General features: G+C 41.8%; 1 protein-coding gene across 1 annotated transcript; it reads right to left on the minus strand.

Annotated features, from left to right (window-relative positions):
* Positions 1 to 420: 420 nt before the first annotated feature.
* On the minus strand, positions 421 to 1,342 carry LOC147960081 (zinc finger BED domain-containing protein RICESLEEPER 3-like). The gene is made up of 4 exons (XM_087534177.1): positions 1,248 to 1,342; positions 1,090 to 1,146; positions 564 to 778; positions 421 to 470 (listed from the first exon to the last, which is right to left on the minus strand). Exons 1-4 carry the CDS (start codon positions 1,340 to 1,342, stop codon positions 421 to 423), a joined length of 417 nt encoding a protein of 138 aa, XP_087390303.1.
* Between the last annotated feature and the right edge of the window lie 17,793 nt (positions 1,343 to 19,135).

Below are 19,135 nucleotides of genomic sequence, written 5' to 3' on the forward strand. Positions count from 1 at the left end.
TAGAAGACTACGATTACAACTACAAGCACTAATTTAGTACATGTCCAGTGAAACCACACGAAGAAATTTTGGAATAAAAACTTGTCCAGTACAAGCACAAGCAGAACTAAACATGCCCAGTACAAGGCTACAAGCAAAGTTCTGGAACATAGAGATGGGGATTGCTAGTAATAGTATATCACGAGCCATTTTTGAAAGGCCCAGTACATGCCCAATACATCAAGATAACAAACTTCAGTACAAAGTGCAAATTCTGGAACAACCAAAGTTCAGCTCCAGCTCGAGATAACAAACTTCAGTATAGTACATGTGCAACACACGACAAAGAAACAAAAGGTGCAGATCGAGATAAAATGGCATTTGTTTCATCACTTCAGGGCTTCAGGCAGCAATTTTCCACTCCAGCTCCATGCATGAAGATCAATCAATCAATATTGTCACATTATCATTTAAATGAATGGCACCCACTTCTACAAAAACAACAGAAATATTGCATGATCAATTAAATAGCATTAATGTTGCATGATCATTGAAGTAATTGAAATACACATTCATTTAAATACCTTCCTCCAGCCTGGTCGACTCAGCAAGATCAGCTTCAACATTGATACACTTAGAGTGCAACCAATCTTGTGTGCATATCAACGACTGCAGTGTCACTGGTGTTAAAGAGCTTCTGAAGTCATCGAGAATACGACCACTGGTGTTGAAAGCTGATTCAGAAGCAACCATAGAGATGGGGATTGCTAGTACATCACGAGCCATTTTTGAAAGGACGGGAAAGCGAGGAGCATTGCACTTCCACCATTCAAGAAGGTTAAATTCAGCAGTCAGCTCTTCTGTGTCCTCGGCTAGGTACTTGTCTAATTCAGTTCTGGTATTTGTGCTAGTGCTGCCATCTCCGCAAACTCTCATTCTTTTCTGGTTGTATTGTGACCTCACTAGAGAATTTCAGAAGCATTTGCACTAGGATGAGCATGTGATTCTAATTCCCTAGGACGGCTAGGAGTACTGGTTCCATATAATTCTCTATATTCTCCAAAAAGAGAGACAAATTCATTGTGGGAAGATGTCAAGATTCTATTACCTATTATACTGCCATAGGTGTCTTCAATCATGTCTTTAAAGAAATGAGATTCCTTGGTCCTTGCATAAAGAATTAAGACAATACAAGACAAGTTAGAAGGGCATTAAGAACAACAGCTATATATATTTGACAAATGAACAACAACCAATCAACCATATACCTTGGATCAAGGATGGCAGCAATGAATATATACTTGTTCATCTTTTCAGGATCACCCCAGTACTTCTCATACTTGGTTTTCATCTTAGTAGCCATGCATTTAAATATTTCATCATCACCACAAATCACATGATCACTCCATTCACCCAACATAAAATGTACATCAGCAATATCTTCCAAGAAGGTGTTGGCTGTAACGTACTTAGTGCCAGAAACCTTATTAGTGAGGAGATAGAAGTGTTGGAGGAATTGTTTGAACTCACGAACATACACCCAATCGCTTTGAGTTGGAGGACCCCGCTGATCAGGAGTATCAGGCTTAGGTTCTGGACTAGTTTTTTCTAACTCAGTCTTGTAGTTGGGATCCTGAAGTGCATATTGCTCAAATGCCCTCTCAAATTTCTCAGCAGTCTCTAGCATTATAAATGTGGAGTTCCATCTAGTAGCCACATCAATATTAATCAAACCTTTACTCGCTACCTTGCTAAGCTGCACACACTTTTTAAATAAATCCAATCTAGCTGGGGAGGCTCTCACAAACTTGATAGCACTTCGAATTCTGTTTATTGGATGGCACATTATCTTTAGCCCATCTTGGACCACTAGATTAACAATATGTGCCACACACCTCATGTGAAGATACTGACTTTTTGCATGTGTACAGCCCCTATTAGTCAAAGACCTCTTCATGTAGGCTAAGCAAGTATCATTAGAACTTGCATTATCAACAATAATAGTGCACACTCGCTCAATGCCCCACTCAATAAGTAATTTTTCTAATGATTTCCCAATGTCATCCCCTTTGTGTCCATCTACCAAGACAAAGTTAATAAATTTTTTCTAAGATTCCACCCAGAATCAATGAAATGTGCAGTAAGGACCATGTAGCTTTGCTGTCTTTTTGATGTCCATGTATCAGTGGTGAGGCAAACAGTTTGTCGTGATCCAATGAAATATTTTCTAAGCATAGCTTTCTCAGCTTCATAAAGAGCAATGATATCTCTATACATAGTTGTCCTAGATGGTATAGTGAACCTTGGGCAAGCTTTAGCCACAAACAACCTAAAACCTTCTTTCTCTGCAAATATGAATGGAAGCTCATCTATCACTATCATGCGAGCAAATGCTTCTCTAACTTCTTTCTCAATGTATTGCTAGGGAACCACCGAATTACCATCTTCGCTAACTTCGTAGGTAAGCTCGGACTGAGTGCTACATATGTGGGCAGGATTCTTTTTGTAAATCTTCAAATGGTTGACTAAAGAAGCAGTACCTGCCGATGCGGATTTGCAACCCAGTATAGCATCACAGTAGTTGCAATTAGCATGATCAGGATCATCTTTCTGAACTGTGAAGTGCATCCATGCCTTTGACCTCTTCCGACTTCCCCCCCCCCCCCACACTGCCAGGGGTAACATCAGGATCTATTGAGAGAGGTTGATCAGCAGCAGAACCAGCGCCAAGGTTAACTCTAACACTCTCGGACACCTAAAAAAATAAGTCAGGTAGTTTTCATTCAGTATCAGTGACCATCAGCAGAACCAATACTAAAAAAGTTGCTGGAAAACTAAATAGGATTATAGGAAACACCCATGTTCAGTAACAAACTAGTGAAACCATGCATCCATCCACGTTCAGTAACTAAATAGGAACTAACACCACACATCCATGGGAGATGCTTACCATCCGTTCACGGCGGCTCGCGTCTTCCTCGGGCTCCGACGGCGGCTGTGACGGAGAGCTTCACCTGCGGCGGGGAGGAGCGGGGCCTGATGGATGCACGCGCCAGAAGCCCAGAAGAACCTGCAGTCGGGAAGATGCTACTGCAAGTCATCACATCTATGTGTGTGTTTGCTACTGAACAACTCTTCTACCAGAGCGAATCGAAAGTGCCTTACCATCCGGCGGCTCGTGTCCTGCTCCGTGGAGGCGTGTGCCGGTGCGCGCGACGGGGGGCGGAGGTCAGCGATGCGGAGGACGGAGGGCAGAAGTCGGCGACGCTGGTGCGTGCGATGTACGACGGAGGACGGCGAGGCTGATGCGCGCGACGAACGACGAAGAGCGGAGGATGGCGATGCCAGTGTGCGCGACGGAGGACGGAGGGGAGCGGATGGATGCACCGGACAGAGTGTGACCTAGCTAGGGCGCCACCGCCATCCCGCTCTCTGCTGCTCTGCGTGTGCGTGTGGAGAACTGGCGAATTGCTAATGCTAGGGTTGAAGAAAGCGTGCGTGAGGCTAGGCTGGGCCGCGAGCGATGGCCGATGGGCCTGTGCTGTGAGCTGTGATTGACTGATTCTGTGAAATCTACTGGGCCTTTCGGTTTTGTTCGGTTTTAAACCGAAAAAACCGAATGCAATATGGTTTCTTATTTTGCAAACTGGAACCATAACCAAAACCTGAAAAAACCGGAATTTTGGTTCGGTTTGGTTTTTTCGGTTCGGTTTTTGGTTTTCGGTTCGGTTTTGCACAGGGTGAGCCTTGACGTCTTACGGCTCACCTGAGCTGCTCCAACGACAGAACGATCCATCACAATAGAGCAGTGCACTGGACGCCGTGTACAGATTCCTCAGATCTTCCTCCACACCTCCGACAGCCACCTCTGCCTCAACTGCTTCAGCGACCAACCCAATGATGCTGAGGTCGACACGGCTACGGCAAAGAGGTTGTACACTTGTTGCATCACTTATTACTATACATTCATGTCGATCCATTAGGGCTATTTTGGTTCAACGGAAAAACATCGATCCACTGGTTGTTACCATCACTCTAAATTTCTGCATGCTCTCCTTACATAATCTGACCATATTTTTTCGTATGCATGTAAGATATTGTACACAGTCATGCTAAACATGTAGAGAAAAAGAGAAGAGTTTTGCGCGGCAATACAATGTCATGCAGACATCGCTCCATGGTGGGTTCAATGGCAAACCCTCCCCATCCATCTCCAGATTGTAATCCAGAGGAAGATATCTGTTCTGAGGCGGATTCAGACGCCGCTGACCACTCCTATTTACCCCCCAAGGTGTTTGCTCTACCTTGGCATGATGATGTTAGTCATATCATGCATATGTTGCCTTGCAGTGCGTACTTTTGACATCATATATATCATCTGCTTAGTTTAGACATGTTCTGTAATGCCACCTGTTTTGTTTCTATATCATATATGGGAATTATGCAGTCTCATGTCTTTTAGCCAGCCATAATATATGTGAAATGTGCAATGCCATCCTGTTTAACCAGGCATCATATATTTGAATGATATCTTTGCCCATCCTTTTCTTCATTACATTTCCATTTGTCGACAATGTTTGTACATTAAACTACTCTTCCTGTGAATCAGCCATTTGGGTGGGAGATGAAAAAATCTGGAGTGAAAACAAGGCCTTCAGAGCAGACAGTGCTACCTGTCGAAGTAGATCTCTTGTTGGGTCCCGATAGCTCCTCAGAGCTGGATTCAGAGACAGATGACCAGTCCTATTCCCCCACTGAGGTGTATGCTCTAACTTGGCACGGTTATACTACTCATATCATGCATACGGTGTCTTGCATTGCATAGTTTAGACATCATATACACAATATTCAACACCATGTTCTTAGTTCAGACATCATATCGAATGCCCTCTGTTTAGCATATAAATCACATATCTGAATTAAATGATGTGATCCTGATTACTTAGATAACATGTAGGTGAATTATGTCATGCGATCCTGTTTAGTTATTCATCATATGTTTGAATTATGTTATGCTATGCTATCTAGTTTAGATAGACATCATATATGTGAAATTATGTCATGCTATCCATTTTAGTTAAACAATATACATGTCAACTATTTCATGCCCTCTTTTTTTCACACTATCTATTGCATCTGTCTCTCATACAATGTCTATGCATTCAACTATGTTTCCTGTTTATCAGCCATTTGAATTGGAGCGGGTGATGCCAGTATCTAGCAGACTAAAAACATGATCTTCAAATAAAACAGTGCTACCTCTTGGTGGAGATAGCACCCCGGTTGTACATGCACAAGAACTAGCCCTACCACACATAACCCAAACTCTCGCAGATTGTACCCCTACTGCGATGGACAGAGAACCAGCTTCACCCAATCTAACCCCAACCCCAGCCGATAGTAACCCAGTTCCTGTTGACACAGCACCATCTCCACCACAGAGCTCCCAAACAAGAGCAGTTAGTAAGGCAGCTCCAGTGCCCAAAGGGCCAGTACTATCACGGCGAACCCCAACTCCACCAGTTAGTACGCCTATTCCTGTGGAGGAAGCACAACCAGCTAGTCGTAGTTTAGCATCTATCGCATTTGATGTTGTTAAATCGTATGTGCGTATCTTCCCATCTTGGAAATATTATACTGAAGATGAAGGAAAACGCCAGTTGCAGGTGTTTGTCCAGGAGTTATGTGTAAGTAATGTTATTCATGGCAATTACTTTGCTTCGTCCCATACATCCTACCTCCATGATGGTTATAATACAGCAAATTTTCCCATTTTCTCTATAGAGAAGGACCGATTTGGAAACTCAGGATGAGGTAACCTGTGCTAATACCTCTGCTATCTTCAAGAATGCTTGGTGGCAGTATCGGAATTATCTGAAGAAAACGTACTTCACCGGTAAAGAAACTCATCAAATTCTCTTACGTTCTCCTGAGACACATTTACTGAATGATGACTGGGAACACCTTGTTCTGTACTGGTCCCGAACCAAGAATGTGGTAAGGTCTATGAGCTCATTTTATATTTATAAGTATTATATTCTTGCGTCTTACTGTACTCTGTTCATGTAGAACAAGTGCCTAAACCTGAAGAACAACTATTCTAATTTAAGATTACATTGCTATCATAGTTCAAAAAAGTGCTAGGCGTTAATTGTGCATTTTGCCACCGCCTTGCGCTTTGCTGACCAAAGCGCATGCTTATGCACAGTTATGCACAGATTATGCGTAGTTATGTGCAATGCGTTTTGCCAACGCCTAGAGCCTAGGCGCACTTAAGCGCTCTCTTAGGCGCGCCTTTTTTAACTATGATTGCTTTGCTCTTGTATCACTGTATTTACTCATATAAACTTATTTTTAAATTGAAGGATCCAATCGAAACTCCAATGGCACATCAGGTATGTTCACGCATGTTTCAGGTTTGCTCTTATCAATAGCTCTGTTGATTTCAATTTCAATTGTGTATATAGTTGACTTTCATATCATGCACATTACTAGCATCACAACAGAGCCAATAGTGTTGTTGTACATGTAGACCCGTGGTACCCATCTGAAATCTTGTTGTGCGGTGTAGTTTCCCAAGCTTTGTATTCTTTCATTGCTGCTTTGTCTTGAACTGATATGATTTGAACCGTGTCTCTATTTTGATTTGGCAAGACAATGCAGTGACCATAGGACATAGATATATGTTTGTTTGATGCTTTTATTATGTACTAGTACTTGGTAATAGAAGACTTGGTAGTTTAATCCTGTCCACCTTACTAATGAACTGGTTCACCGAAATGAGTTTCATATACTAATACATGCTAAACTTGTTATGTGTCTGCTTGTTTCTTCTTTTAGAATGCTGACAGAATATTGGGGAAGAGTGCCTTATTAAGCAATGGTAAAGGAAGTAATGCAGATCAGGTCTAGGATAGTGACACATCTTTGTTGGTCTCCAACAAAGCTGATAAAACAGCTAAGGAAGACTATCTTGAAGATAGCGAGACAACCCCAAAGTCCCGTCTTGGTTTAGTGTTCGAGTTACTGGCCACTACCGCTTGCACAAGCTATTCAAACTCACTGTCTGAATCAGTTCGGTTTCTTGAGTCTCAACTACAAGCTGAAAGACATCGATTAGCTGTGCTGCGACAAGAAGCGGAAGGACTGCGGAAGTCCTGGAGCATTCAGATGCATACTTTCTGGTGCAACAGCAAGCGTTGGAGGATTTTAGCGCCAAACAGGACAAAGCTAATCAGCTTGCTAAGCTTATTGCCAACATGGTGGATACCCAGGATAACGTTTCTTGAGCTCTTCTGAAGTTGTTTCAGTTATGCTCTTGTTTTGCTGCCGCGTTTATTTACACTGGTGGCCAATTTTGACAGCCAGTGTATGTGATGTGCTGCTTTGTTCCCTATATTTGCACTGGTGGCGAACTTTGATGCCTAGTGGATGTAATATGTGTAATAGCGGTAATAGGCTAGCGTTAATTGCTTGCCTATTTATTTCCTTATTTTCTTGTTTAGTTGTTTGCTTGTAGTCACTGCAGTTCTTTTTCTGTTTTTTTCTAGTGGCCACAATAGCCTATTTTTGGTAACTAGGCCAAAATAATCATGGCAACACACGGACTGTTGTAACCATGAGCCTCCTGCAGGCCGTATGATCCATGGGCCTTCGTCCGGCCGTAGGATCCATCGGCCTTCTATACGGGCCTTAGGGTCCATGGGCCTTCTACGAGCCGTAGGGTCCATGGTCTTTCTACGGGCCGTATGATCCATGGGCCTTCTGCGGGCCGTACTATCCATGGGCCTCATACGGGCCATAGGATCCATGGGCCTTCTACGGGGCGTATCATCATTTTGCCAAATCATGGGCCGTACTATTCGTGGACCATAACGGGCCGTTAATAGGCCGTATTTGATACCTCTATGAAAACAGCCCAATGAGTTTTTTTGACATGAAAACGGCTCAACGTATTAACGGTCCGCAAACGGGCCGACTGTAACGATGGGATGAATTTGGCCCACAAGCAGAAAATGACAGTAATGGGCCGTATGTAACCGAATGCTGCAAATGAGCCCAAGAATCAATGGGCCCTGAGAAGGCCGAAAGATAACTTGGGCTGGAAACGGCCCAATGGAATAACGGGCCGTTAATGGGTATAAAGTGGTACACTGTTCATTACGGGCCAGTTTCACCACGGGCCGTTAATGGGCCAAGAGTTACAAAGGTCCTCATATGGGACGAAAGAAGTCATGGGCCACACATGGGCCAGAAGTTAAAATGGGTTGAATCATATTGGACGGCCCAGATGACGCTACTGGGCCTAATTCGGATAGGGCGTAACGGGCCCTGAGTTAGCGGGCTGTAAATCGGCTATATGCAAACATGCCGTTAACAGGCTTTCCGTGGGCCAGCCCGCCACCTTTTGACCAAGTATGTAACATCCCAAAATTCTAAATTTTGGAATGTTATAATAAATAGATAGATTTGATTGATTGTTTGATTGGTTGTGTGAAATTGAGTGAAATTCGAAACCTTTTTTGAAAGTTAAATGAGAGGGAATAAAAGGACTTTCCCAAACTTTCATTTTTCATTCGTGATCTCCGTGAAATTCAAATTCTTTTCACCACGAAACCCTAGAGAGAAGATGACATGACTTCTTCCATTTATTTAAATGACAAGGGGTGTTGAAAATATTTGAATTTCATTTGGAAAATATTTCCAATTCTGAAACTTTATGCAACTCAATGATTTTCACGAGAGGAGATAAAATGACTTCTTCAAATTATATGAAATATGAGTTGGGAGTTTCAAAGGATCAAATTCAAAGTCTTTTGAATTATTTTTTCAATTTGGAGTTATTTGGATTTTATTCATATCATTTTTCTCCAAAAATAAAATACATGGAAAATAGGGTAACATGATTCCCTACAACAGAAAATTAGAGAGAAATAAATTTGATTTCATTTTGGTATTTTTTAAAATGATTTTGTTGGATCTTATTAGAGCAGGAGCACTATTGGAATTATTAGAATTTGTGTGTATTTTATTTAATGCTAGAAAAATGTTCATCTTGTAGAAAATCTTTTTCTGAAAATTTTGATATATAATATGCCTATATTTAATTTTTATTTTATTTTGTTATTCGGTTTTCCTTCTGTTCCTATTTAAAAAAACTGTACGTGTGGCCCATATTTATTTATCGCCTACATGCACAGTATAGTAGCTTCTGGCGCCCCTTTGTTTTTTTCTCTTAAATAGGCCAGGCCCAACCAGCCTTTTCTTTTTTTTTCTTTTTTTCTCTTAGGCCGAATTTTGTAAAAAAAAACTGCACCGCAACGTGCGCACGGCCAACCGAAGGCCTTTAGGCCCATGCGATGCGAGCGTCTCTTTTCTTTTCTGTTTCGTATATTTTCGTCTACGTTTAGTCCCACATTGCCTAGCCTTTGACCCATAACCTTCTTTTCCACCAATAAATATAGACCCATAGAGCCTCCAAAAATCATCCGATTCGGGTTAAATCAATATTTTAGTTTGACTAGATTCATTTAAGAAAAATATATTTATCCTCTCCGGCGCGACTTCTAGAAATTTTCTCTTCTCTCCAAAGTCATCTTTTCTCTGCCTTATAAAGGTATATTTCTTTGTTTTTTTCTTATACTTCCATAGTTTATTATTTTTAGACTAATACGATAGAATAATTAGATTATCAATTAGTCTACATATTTATACATTAGACCCTAGCTCGTATCTATTTTTTATCTTCCGTAAAACAGTTTGGCCCTGATTTTTCAAATAGCCATAACTTTTTACTCGTTTGTCCAAATCCAACAAAACCAACGTCCACTTCTTCTTTATGATCTCCTCTATCCAGTAATCCAACTCAAACATGTTTTTGAAAAGTTTAAAATTTAAATTAGATCAGATTTGAATTCAAACTTCGTTTGATCATAACTTGAGTTTCGTAGCTCCGTTTGAGTTGATTCTTTTTGCAAATCGAAGCTCTTTACCTAAACTTTTTGATCAGGCCAAATTCACATAATTTTGGTACTGTTAGAAATCGTTTTATGTTGCAAGAGTTATTTGCTTGGTTTTGACGTTTTCCGAATTGTTTTCTTTGTTCTCTCCGATCTTTGAGTGATTGCTTATGTGTGGTTACTATTGCTTGCTTACGATAGATTGACCGGAGTGTGACGAGTAGAACTATCAAGAGTTTTGAGTGTGAATCATCTTCATCAACATTGCAGGCAAGTTCACACTTTGATCATATCCCTTTTCATACCCAATTTTTATGCATTAGTTTCACCCTCAAACATTGCATGAGTAGGATTGATAACATGTGGTATTGGGAAGTAGTTGATGAGGTAGGAACCTATTGCCCTGCATACAAACCTTGGGAGTTACTATTACGTTATGCTTATATTGCCATGTTATGCTCGTAGACGCGGATTGGGTTTGAGAGTATTCATGACAGTTGTGAGGTTGTTAATTAATGGTTTACTTAAGGTGGCAACTTAAACACACATCTGGGTGGATTGAGGCACCTGGGTATTCCAGGATTGCCTGTCTAGGCACCTGGGTAGACCAGGATTGCCTGTTTTTTTATGGACCTCCACCCAGGCTCAAAGGGATCATGAGATTATTTATATTAGAAACTTCCGTGTGCAGCCACAAGCTATTATGGGCTCTAGCATAGTTGATTAAGTCGTGCGAACTCTTACAGGTTAGACTAGCAAATGTAGGGGAAAGTAGGTGTAACGGTCTATCCATCGTAAGGTGCTAGCGCTTCTGAAAGACTATGTCTCGGTCATCCGTTTCTCAAACACCATGTAGTGCGAGAAATCCAACGGAGGCGATCGAGTCTTGTGGGGAAAAGTGCGCAACCTCTGCAGAGTGTACAAACTAATCATGATTAGCCGTGTCCCCGGTTATGAACGTCTTAAGTATCTAGTTCTTGGATTATCCTGTTGATCTCATCATGTTACTTTAATTAATTTTGTTGGGTTGTTAATGATTACTTTTAATTGGGATTGAGAATGCTGTCAACCATTCTCAATGTTTAACAACCACCATGATAGTTAAATAAAATTTATTCTTTTGTAGTAGGGAAAAAATTGGCTTTTCGCAAAAACCTTATAACCATAGAGCTTTTCCACGAGCCAAATATGAATGTAGTGATAGCCATTGTTTATCATTCTCTATGGTGTGAATTTGCCAGTACATTCAATGTACTGACCCTTTGGGGCTGCAACGTCTCATGTTGCAGGTTTATCTAACGACGAGTAAGTGATACGTTAGGGTTACGATTTCTACACTCAACTTTGCCGTTGGTGTTGATGGGAATCCACAACCTTGTTACTTCTGCTATTTTGGATTGAGGTAATAGTATTTACGTTACTTTACACATGTGATTTACCTCTGTTATAAATCCTCGAGTACTGTGTGTGTCAGCATACCGATCCAGGGATGACACTTAAGCACAGAGACTTGATCCATTTGGGTCAGGTCGCTACAAAGTCAAACGAGCTGACCTTTTCACAGGAATGGGCCTCTGTTGGGCCGTGCCATGTGTCGCCGTATCATAGGCGCCTTCGGTCCAATGGGCGGATGACATCTGTCCCAACGGTGAGCCGACACGTGTTTCCTCCAGCCAATGACGATTTTACACGTGGAAAATCCCCATTGGTCGGGGCTGTTAATGGGTTATCGGATCCAAAACCCGACCCGATAGCTTAACAATGTTCTGTTACGGTGGATGCCACGTGTCGGTCACCCTTGACGAAAGCACTTCTGTGACGCGCGATTTATCGTCATGGAAGTGGACACTTCCGTGATGATAATTTTGGTAATGTCATGGAACACTTCTACGACAGCACAGGTATGACTATCTTGATTCTGTCATAAAATCGTCATGGATGTACATGCATGACAAAAAACGCGACCTACTATGACAAACACGTATCATCACGGAAGTGTATTTTTTTGTAGTGTATCCAGATCGAGACTTAGAGTCATCTAGATCGATGTAAAAAGCTTGCATTGACGTAACTCTTTACGACGAACTCCTTTATCACCTCCATAACCGAGAAATATTTCCTTAGTTCTCTAAGGATAATTTTGATCGCTGTCTAGTGATATACTCCTAGATCACTATTGTACTCCCTTGACAGAATCATGCTAAGGTATACAATAGGACTGGCAAACAACATAGCATACTTTATAGAACCTATGACTGAGGCATAGGGAATGACTTTTCATTCTCTTTCTATTTTCTGCTGTGGTCGGGTTTTGAGTCTTTACTCAACTTCACACCTTGCAACACAGGCAAGAACTCCTTCTTTGACTGTTCCATTTTGAACTACTTCAAAATCTTGTCAAGGTATGTATTCACTGAAAAAACTTATCAAGCGTCTTGATCTATCTCTATAGATCTTGATGCTCAATGTGTAAGCAGCTTCATTGAGGTATTTCTTTGAAAAACTCTTTTCAAACACTACTTTATGCTTTCCAGAAAATTCTACATTATTTCCGATCAACAATATGTCATTCACATATACTTATCAGAAATGTTGTAGTGCTCCCACTCACTTTCTTGTAAATACAAGCTTCACCGCAAGTCTGTATAAAACCATATGCTTTGATCACTTTATCAAAGCATATATTCCAACTCTGAGATGCTTGCACTAGTCCATAGATGGATCACTGGAGCTTGCTCACTTTGTTAGCACCTTTAGGATCGACAAAACCTTCTGGTTGCATCATATACAACTCTTCTTTTAAGAAATCCATGAAGGAATACAGTTTTGACATCCATTTGCCAGATTTCATAAAACGCGGCAAGTACTAACATGATTCGGACAGACTTTTAAGCATCGATACGAGTGAGAAAATCTCATCATAGTCAACACCTTGAACTTGTCGAAAACATTTTGCGACAATTCGAGCTTTTGTAGATAGTAACACTACTATCAACATCCGTCTTCCTCTTGAAGATCCATTTATTCTTAATGACTCATCGATCATCGGGCAAGTCAATCAAAGTCCATACTTTGTTCTCATACATGGATCCCATCTCAGATTTCATGGCCTCAAGCCATTTCGCAGAATCTGGGCTCATCATCGCTTCCTCATAGTTCGTAGGTTCGTCATGGTCAAGTAACATGACATCTAGAACAGTATTACCACACAAATCTACTGCAGATCTCACTCTGGTTGACCTACGAGGTTCGGCAGTAACTTGATCTGAAGTTACATGACATCATCATTAGCTTCCTCACTAGTTTGTGTAGGAGTCACAGGAACAGATTTCTGTGATGAACTACTTTCCAATAAGGGAGCAGGTACAATTACCTCATCAGGTTCTACTTTCCTCCCACTCACTTCTTTCGAGAGAAACTCCTTCTCTAGAAAGGATCCATTCTTAGAAACGAATTTCTTGCCTTCGGATCTGTGATAGAAGGTGTACCCAACTGTCTCCTTTTGGGTATCCTATGAAGACACATTTCTCCGATTTGGGTTTGAGCTTATCAAGATGAAACTTTTTCACATAAGCATCGCAACCCCAAACTTTAGAAACAACAACTTTGGTTTCTTGCCAAACCATAGTTCATATGTCGTCGTCTCAACGGATTTAGATGGTGCCCTATTTAACGTGAATACAGTTGTCTCTAATGCATAACCCCAAAACGATAGTGGTAAATCATTAAGAGACATCATAGATTGTACCATATCTAATAAAGTACGGTTACGATGTTCAGACACAACATTATGCTGTGGTGTTCCAGGTGGCGTGAGTTGCGAAACTATTCCGCATTGTTTCAAATGAAGACCAAACTCGTAACTCAAATATTCTCCCCCACGATCAAATTGTAGAAACTTTATTTTCTTGTTACGATGATTTTCCACTTCACTCTGAAATTATTTGAACTTTTCAAATGTTTTAGATTTATGTTTCATCAAGAAGATATACCCATATTTTACTCAAATCATCTGTGAAGGTCAGAAAATAACGATACCTGCCGCGAGCCTCAACACTCATCGGACTGCATACATCAGTATGCATTATTTCCGACAAGTCTGTTGCTCGCTCCATTGTTCCGGAGAACGGAGTCTTAGTCATCTTTCCCATGAGGCATGGTTCTCAAGCATCAACTGATTCATAATCAAGTGATTCCAAAAGCCCATCAGCATGGATTTTCTTCATGCGCTTTACACCAATATGACCTAAACGACAGTGCCACAAATAAGTTGCACTATCATTATTAACTTTGCATCTTTTGGCTTCAATATTATGAATATATGTATCACTACGATCGAGATTCAATAAACCATTCACCTTGGGTGTATGACCATTGAAGGTTTTATTCATGTAAACAGAACAACAATTATTCTCTGACTTTAAATGAATAACCGTATTGCAATAAACATGATCAAATCATATTCATGCTTAACGCAAACACCAAATAACATTTATTTAGGTTCAACACTAATCCCGAAAGTATAGGGAGTGTGCGATGATGATCATATCAATCTTGGAACCACTTCCAACACACATCGTCACTTCACCCTTAACTAGTCTCTGTTCATTCTGCAACTCCCATTTCGAGTTACTAATCTCAGCAACAGAACTAGTATCAAATACCGAGGGGTTGCTAGAAACACTAGTAAAGTACACATCAATAACATGTATATCAAATATACCTTTGTTCACTTTGCCATCCTTCTTATCCGCCAAATACTTGGGGCAGTTCTGCTTCCAGTGACCAATCCCTTTGCAGTAGAAGCACTTAGTCTCAGGCTTAGGTCTAGACTTGGGCTTCTTCACTTGAGCAGCAACTTTCTTGCCGTTCTTCTTGAAGTTCCCCTTCTTCGCTTTACCCTTTTCTTGAAACTAGTGGTCTTGTCAACCTTCAACACTTGATGCTTTTCTTGATTTCTACCTTCGTCGATTTCAGCATCACGAAGAGCTTGGGAATCGTTTCTGTTATCTCTTGCATATTATAGTTCATCACGAAGCTCCAGTAACTTGGTGATAGTGACTAGAGAACTCTGTCAATCACTATCTTATCTGGAAGATTAACTCCCACTTGATTCAAGTGATTGTAGTACTCAGACATTCTGAGCACATGCTCACTAGCTGAGCTATTCTCCTCCATCTTGTAGGCAAAGTGCTTGTCAAAGGTCTCATACCTTTCGACATGGGCATGAGTCTGAAGTACTAATTTCAAATCTTGGAACATTTCATATGTTCCGTGGCGTTCAAAACGTCTTTGAAGCCCCGATTCTAAGCCGTAAAGCATGTTGCACTAAACTATCAAGTAGTCATCATATCGAGCTTGCCAAACGTTCACAATGTCTGCATCTGCTCCTGCAATCGGTCTGTCACCTAGCGGTGCATCAAAGACATAATTCTTTTGTGCATCAATGAGGATAATCCTCAGATCACAGATCCAATCCACATCATTGCTACTAACATCTTTCAACTTAGTTTTTCTCTAGAAACATATCAAAATAAACGGGGAGCTACAACGCGAGCTATTGATCTACAACATAGTTATGCAAATACTATGAGGACTAAGTTCATGATAAATTAAAGTTCAATTATTCATATTACTTAAGAACTCCCACTTAGATAGACATCCCTGTAATCATCTAAGTGATCATGTGTTCAAAATCAAATAAACCATGTTCGATCATCACGTGATATGGAGTGGTTTTCAATGGTGAACATCACTATGTTGATCATATCTACTATATGATTCATGCTCGACCTTTCGGTCTCCAGTGTTCTGAGGCCATATCTGCATATGCTAGGCTCGTCAAGTTTAACCTGAGTATTTCGCGTGTGCAAAACTAGCTTGCACCCATTGTATGTGAACGTAGAGCTTATCACACCCGATCATCACGTGGTGTCTCGGCACGATGAACTGTCGCAACGGTGCATACTCAGGGAGAACACTTATACCTTGAAATTTAGTGAGAGATCATCTTATAATGCTACCGCTGAACTAAGCAAAATAAGAAGATAAAGGATAAGCATCATATGCAATCAAAATATGTGACATGATATGGACATGATCATCTTGCGCCTTTGATCTCCATCTCCAAAGTACCGTCATGATCTCTATCGTCACTGGCATGACACCATGATCTCCATCATCTTGATCTCTATCAATGTGTCATCACATGGTCGTCTCGCCAACTATTGCTTTTGCAACTATTGCTATCGCATAGCGATAAAGTAAAGCAATTACATGGCACTTGCATCTTATGCAATAAAGAGACAACTATAAGGCTTCTGCTAGTTGTCGATAACTTTAACAAAAATGATCATCTCATGCAACAATTTGTATCTCATCACACCTTGACCATATCACATCACAACATGCCCTGCAAAAACAAGTTAGACATCCTCTACTTTGTTGTTGCAAGTTTTACGTGGCTGCTATGGGCTGAGAAAGAACCGTTCTTACCTATGCATCAACAACCACAACACGGTATAGTGATTGCTTTTTGATCTTCAGAAAGAACCCTGTTCATTGAATCCGATTCAACTAAAGCTGGAGAAACAGACACCCACTAGCCACCTGTGTGCGAAGCATGTCGGTAGCACCAGTCTCGCGTAAGCATACGCGTAATGTCGGTCTGGGCCTCTTCATCCAACAATGCCGCTGAATCAAGAATCAACTAGTGACGGAAAGCAATATGTATATACCCATGCGCACAACTCCTTTGTGTTCTACTCGTGCATATAACATCTACGCATAAACCTGGCTCGGATGCCACTGTTGGGTAACGCAGTAATTTCAACAGTTTTCCTACGCACACGCAAGATCATGGTGATGTATAGCAACGAGAGGGGAGAGTATCGTCTACATACCCTTGTAGACCGTAAGCGGAAGCGTTATGACAACGCGGTTGATGTAGTCGTACGTCTTCACGATTGATCGATCCTAGTACCGAATGTACAACACCTTCACGATTTGCACACGTTCAGCTCGGTGATGTCCCGCGAACTCATGATCCAGTAGAGCTTCATGGGCGAGTTTCATCAGCACGACGGTGTGATGACGGTGATGATGTTGCTACCGGAACAGGGCTTCGCCTAAGCACTGCTACGATATAACCGAGGTGGATTATGGTGGAGGAGGGCACCGCACACGGCTAAATGATCAACTTGTGTGTCCATGGGGTGCCCCCTCCCCCGTATATAAAGGAGTGGAGGAGGGGGAGGGCCGGCCCTCTACTATGGCGCGCCCTGGGGAGTCCTACTCCCACCGGGAGTAGGATTCCCCCGTTCCATGTAGTAGGAGTAGGAGAGAATGAAAGGGAAAAGAGAAGAGAAGGAAGGAGGGGGCACTGCCCCTCCCCTAGTCCAATTCGGACTAGGCCTTGTGGGGCATGCAGCCGCCTCTCTCTCTTTCCCCTAAAGCCCAATAAGGCCCATATACTCCCCGCCGAATTCCCGTAACTCTCCGGTACTCCGATAAATACCCGAACCACTCAGAATCTTTTCGATGTCCGAATATAGCCTTCCAATATATCGATCTTTACGTCTTGAACATTTAGAGACTCCTCGTTGTGTCCCTGATCTCATTCGGGAACGTTCGGTACATCAAAACACAGAAACTCATATACCGATCGTCACCGAACGTTAAGCGTGTGGACCCTACGGGTTTGAGAACTATGTAGACATGACCGAGACTCCTCTCTGGTCAATAACCAATAGCGGAACCTGGATGCTCATATTGGTTCCTACATATTCTACAAAGATCCTTATCGGTCAAACCGCATAACAGTATACGTTGTTTCCCTTTGTCATCGGTATGTTACTTGCCTGAGATTCGATGGTCGGTACCTCAATACCTAGTTCAATCTCGTTACTGGCAAGTCTCTTTTCTAGTTTCGTAATGCAACATCCCGTAATTAACTCATTAGTCACATTGCTTGCAAGGCTTATAGTGATGTGCATTACTAAGAGGGCCCAGAGATACCTCTCCGACAATCGGAGTGACAAACCCTAATCTCGATCCATGCCAACTCAACAAACACCATCGGAGACACCTGTAGAGCACCTTTATAATCACCCAGTTACGTTATGACGTTTGGTAGCACACAAAGTGTTCCTCCGGTATTCGGGAGTTGCATAATCTCATAGTCAGAGGAACATGTATAAGTCATGAAGAAAGCAGTAGCAACAAACTAAACGACATCATGCTAAGCTAAAGGAATGGGTCAAGTCAATCACATGATTCTCTAATGATGTGATCCCGTTAATCAAATGACAACTCATGTATATGGTTAGGAAACTTAACCATCTTTGATTCAATGAGCTAGTCAAGTAGAGGCATACTAGTGACACTCTGTTTGTCTATGTATTCACACATGTACTAAGTTTCCGGTTAATACAATTCTAGCATGAATAATAAACATTTATCATGATATAAGGAAATAAATAATAACTTTATTATTGCCTCTAGGGAATATTTCCTTCATCCTTCTCCTGCCCTTTGCCGATGATCTTGTATTGCTTCTGGATGTCGACAAGCTTGTTGCACCAGATGGCCGAATTGTTGCGTTCTTCCTTCTCTCCACCGTAGCGAAGGTGCAGTCGGCGCTGCCGATGAAACGGGCAAATGCTCCAGAACCTCTAATGGCCCTACAACATTGGTAGACGAGAACCTCATCCCACACACATACCTGGGCGACGGCGATCCACTGGTCCCTGTCAGGAGATGAATGGATGGGCACAAGGTCTAGTCCTGCGACCTTGTGCTTTCTCGTCCTATAGGTACTGCTTGAACTCGGCGAGGCAGAGCTTCACCGAGTCCGGATCGTTGGTGTACATCACATTCAACTTGGTGCAGCCATAGGACTGAACGGCGAATTCAAAGGGGAACTCCTTGCTGAAGTCCATATACAGCAGGCTCACCCCTCGGATCGCCATTGGAGTCTCTTCAAGTGAACGAGTGGGTAGGTGGTGGCAGTTCGTTTTTTAGCTCTTGGGGAACTGGATTCAACAGTAAACTGAGTGTGTACAGGCGACAACAATTACTACCCCTCCCTCGCCCGCTGCACGCCCGACAGAAGATGCACCATCGGCGCATTCAAACGCCTCCATTAAGAAAGCTACTCTGGCCACACGTCGGTTCATGAGCGGGTCTGTATTGGTAGT

This window comes from Triticum urartu, chromosome 7A (assembly GCF_056163025.1).
Source record: "Triticum urartu cultivar PI428250 chromosome 7A, HENAU_Tu73, whole genome shotgun sequence".
NCBI classification, from domain to species: domain Eukaryota; kingdom Viridiplantae; phylum Streptophyta; class Magnoliopsida; order Poales; family Poaceae; genus Triticum; species Triticum urartu.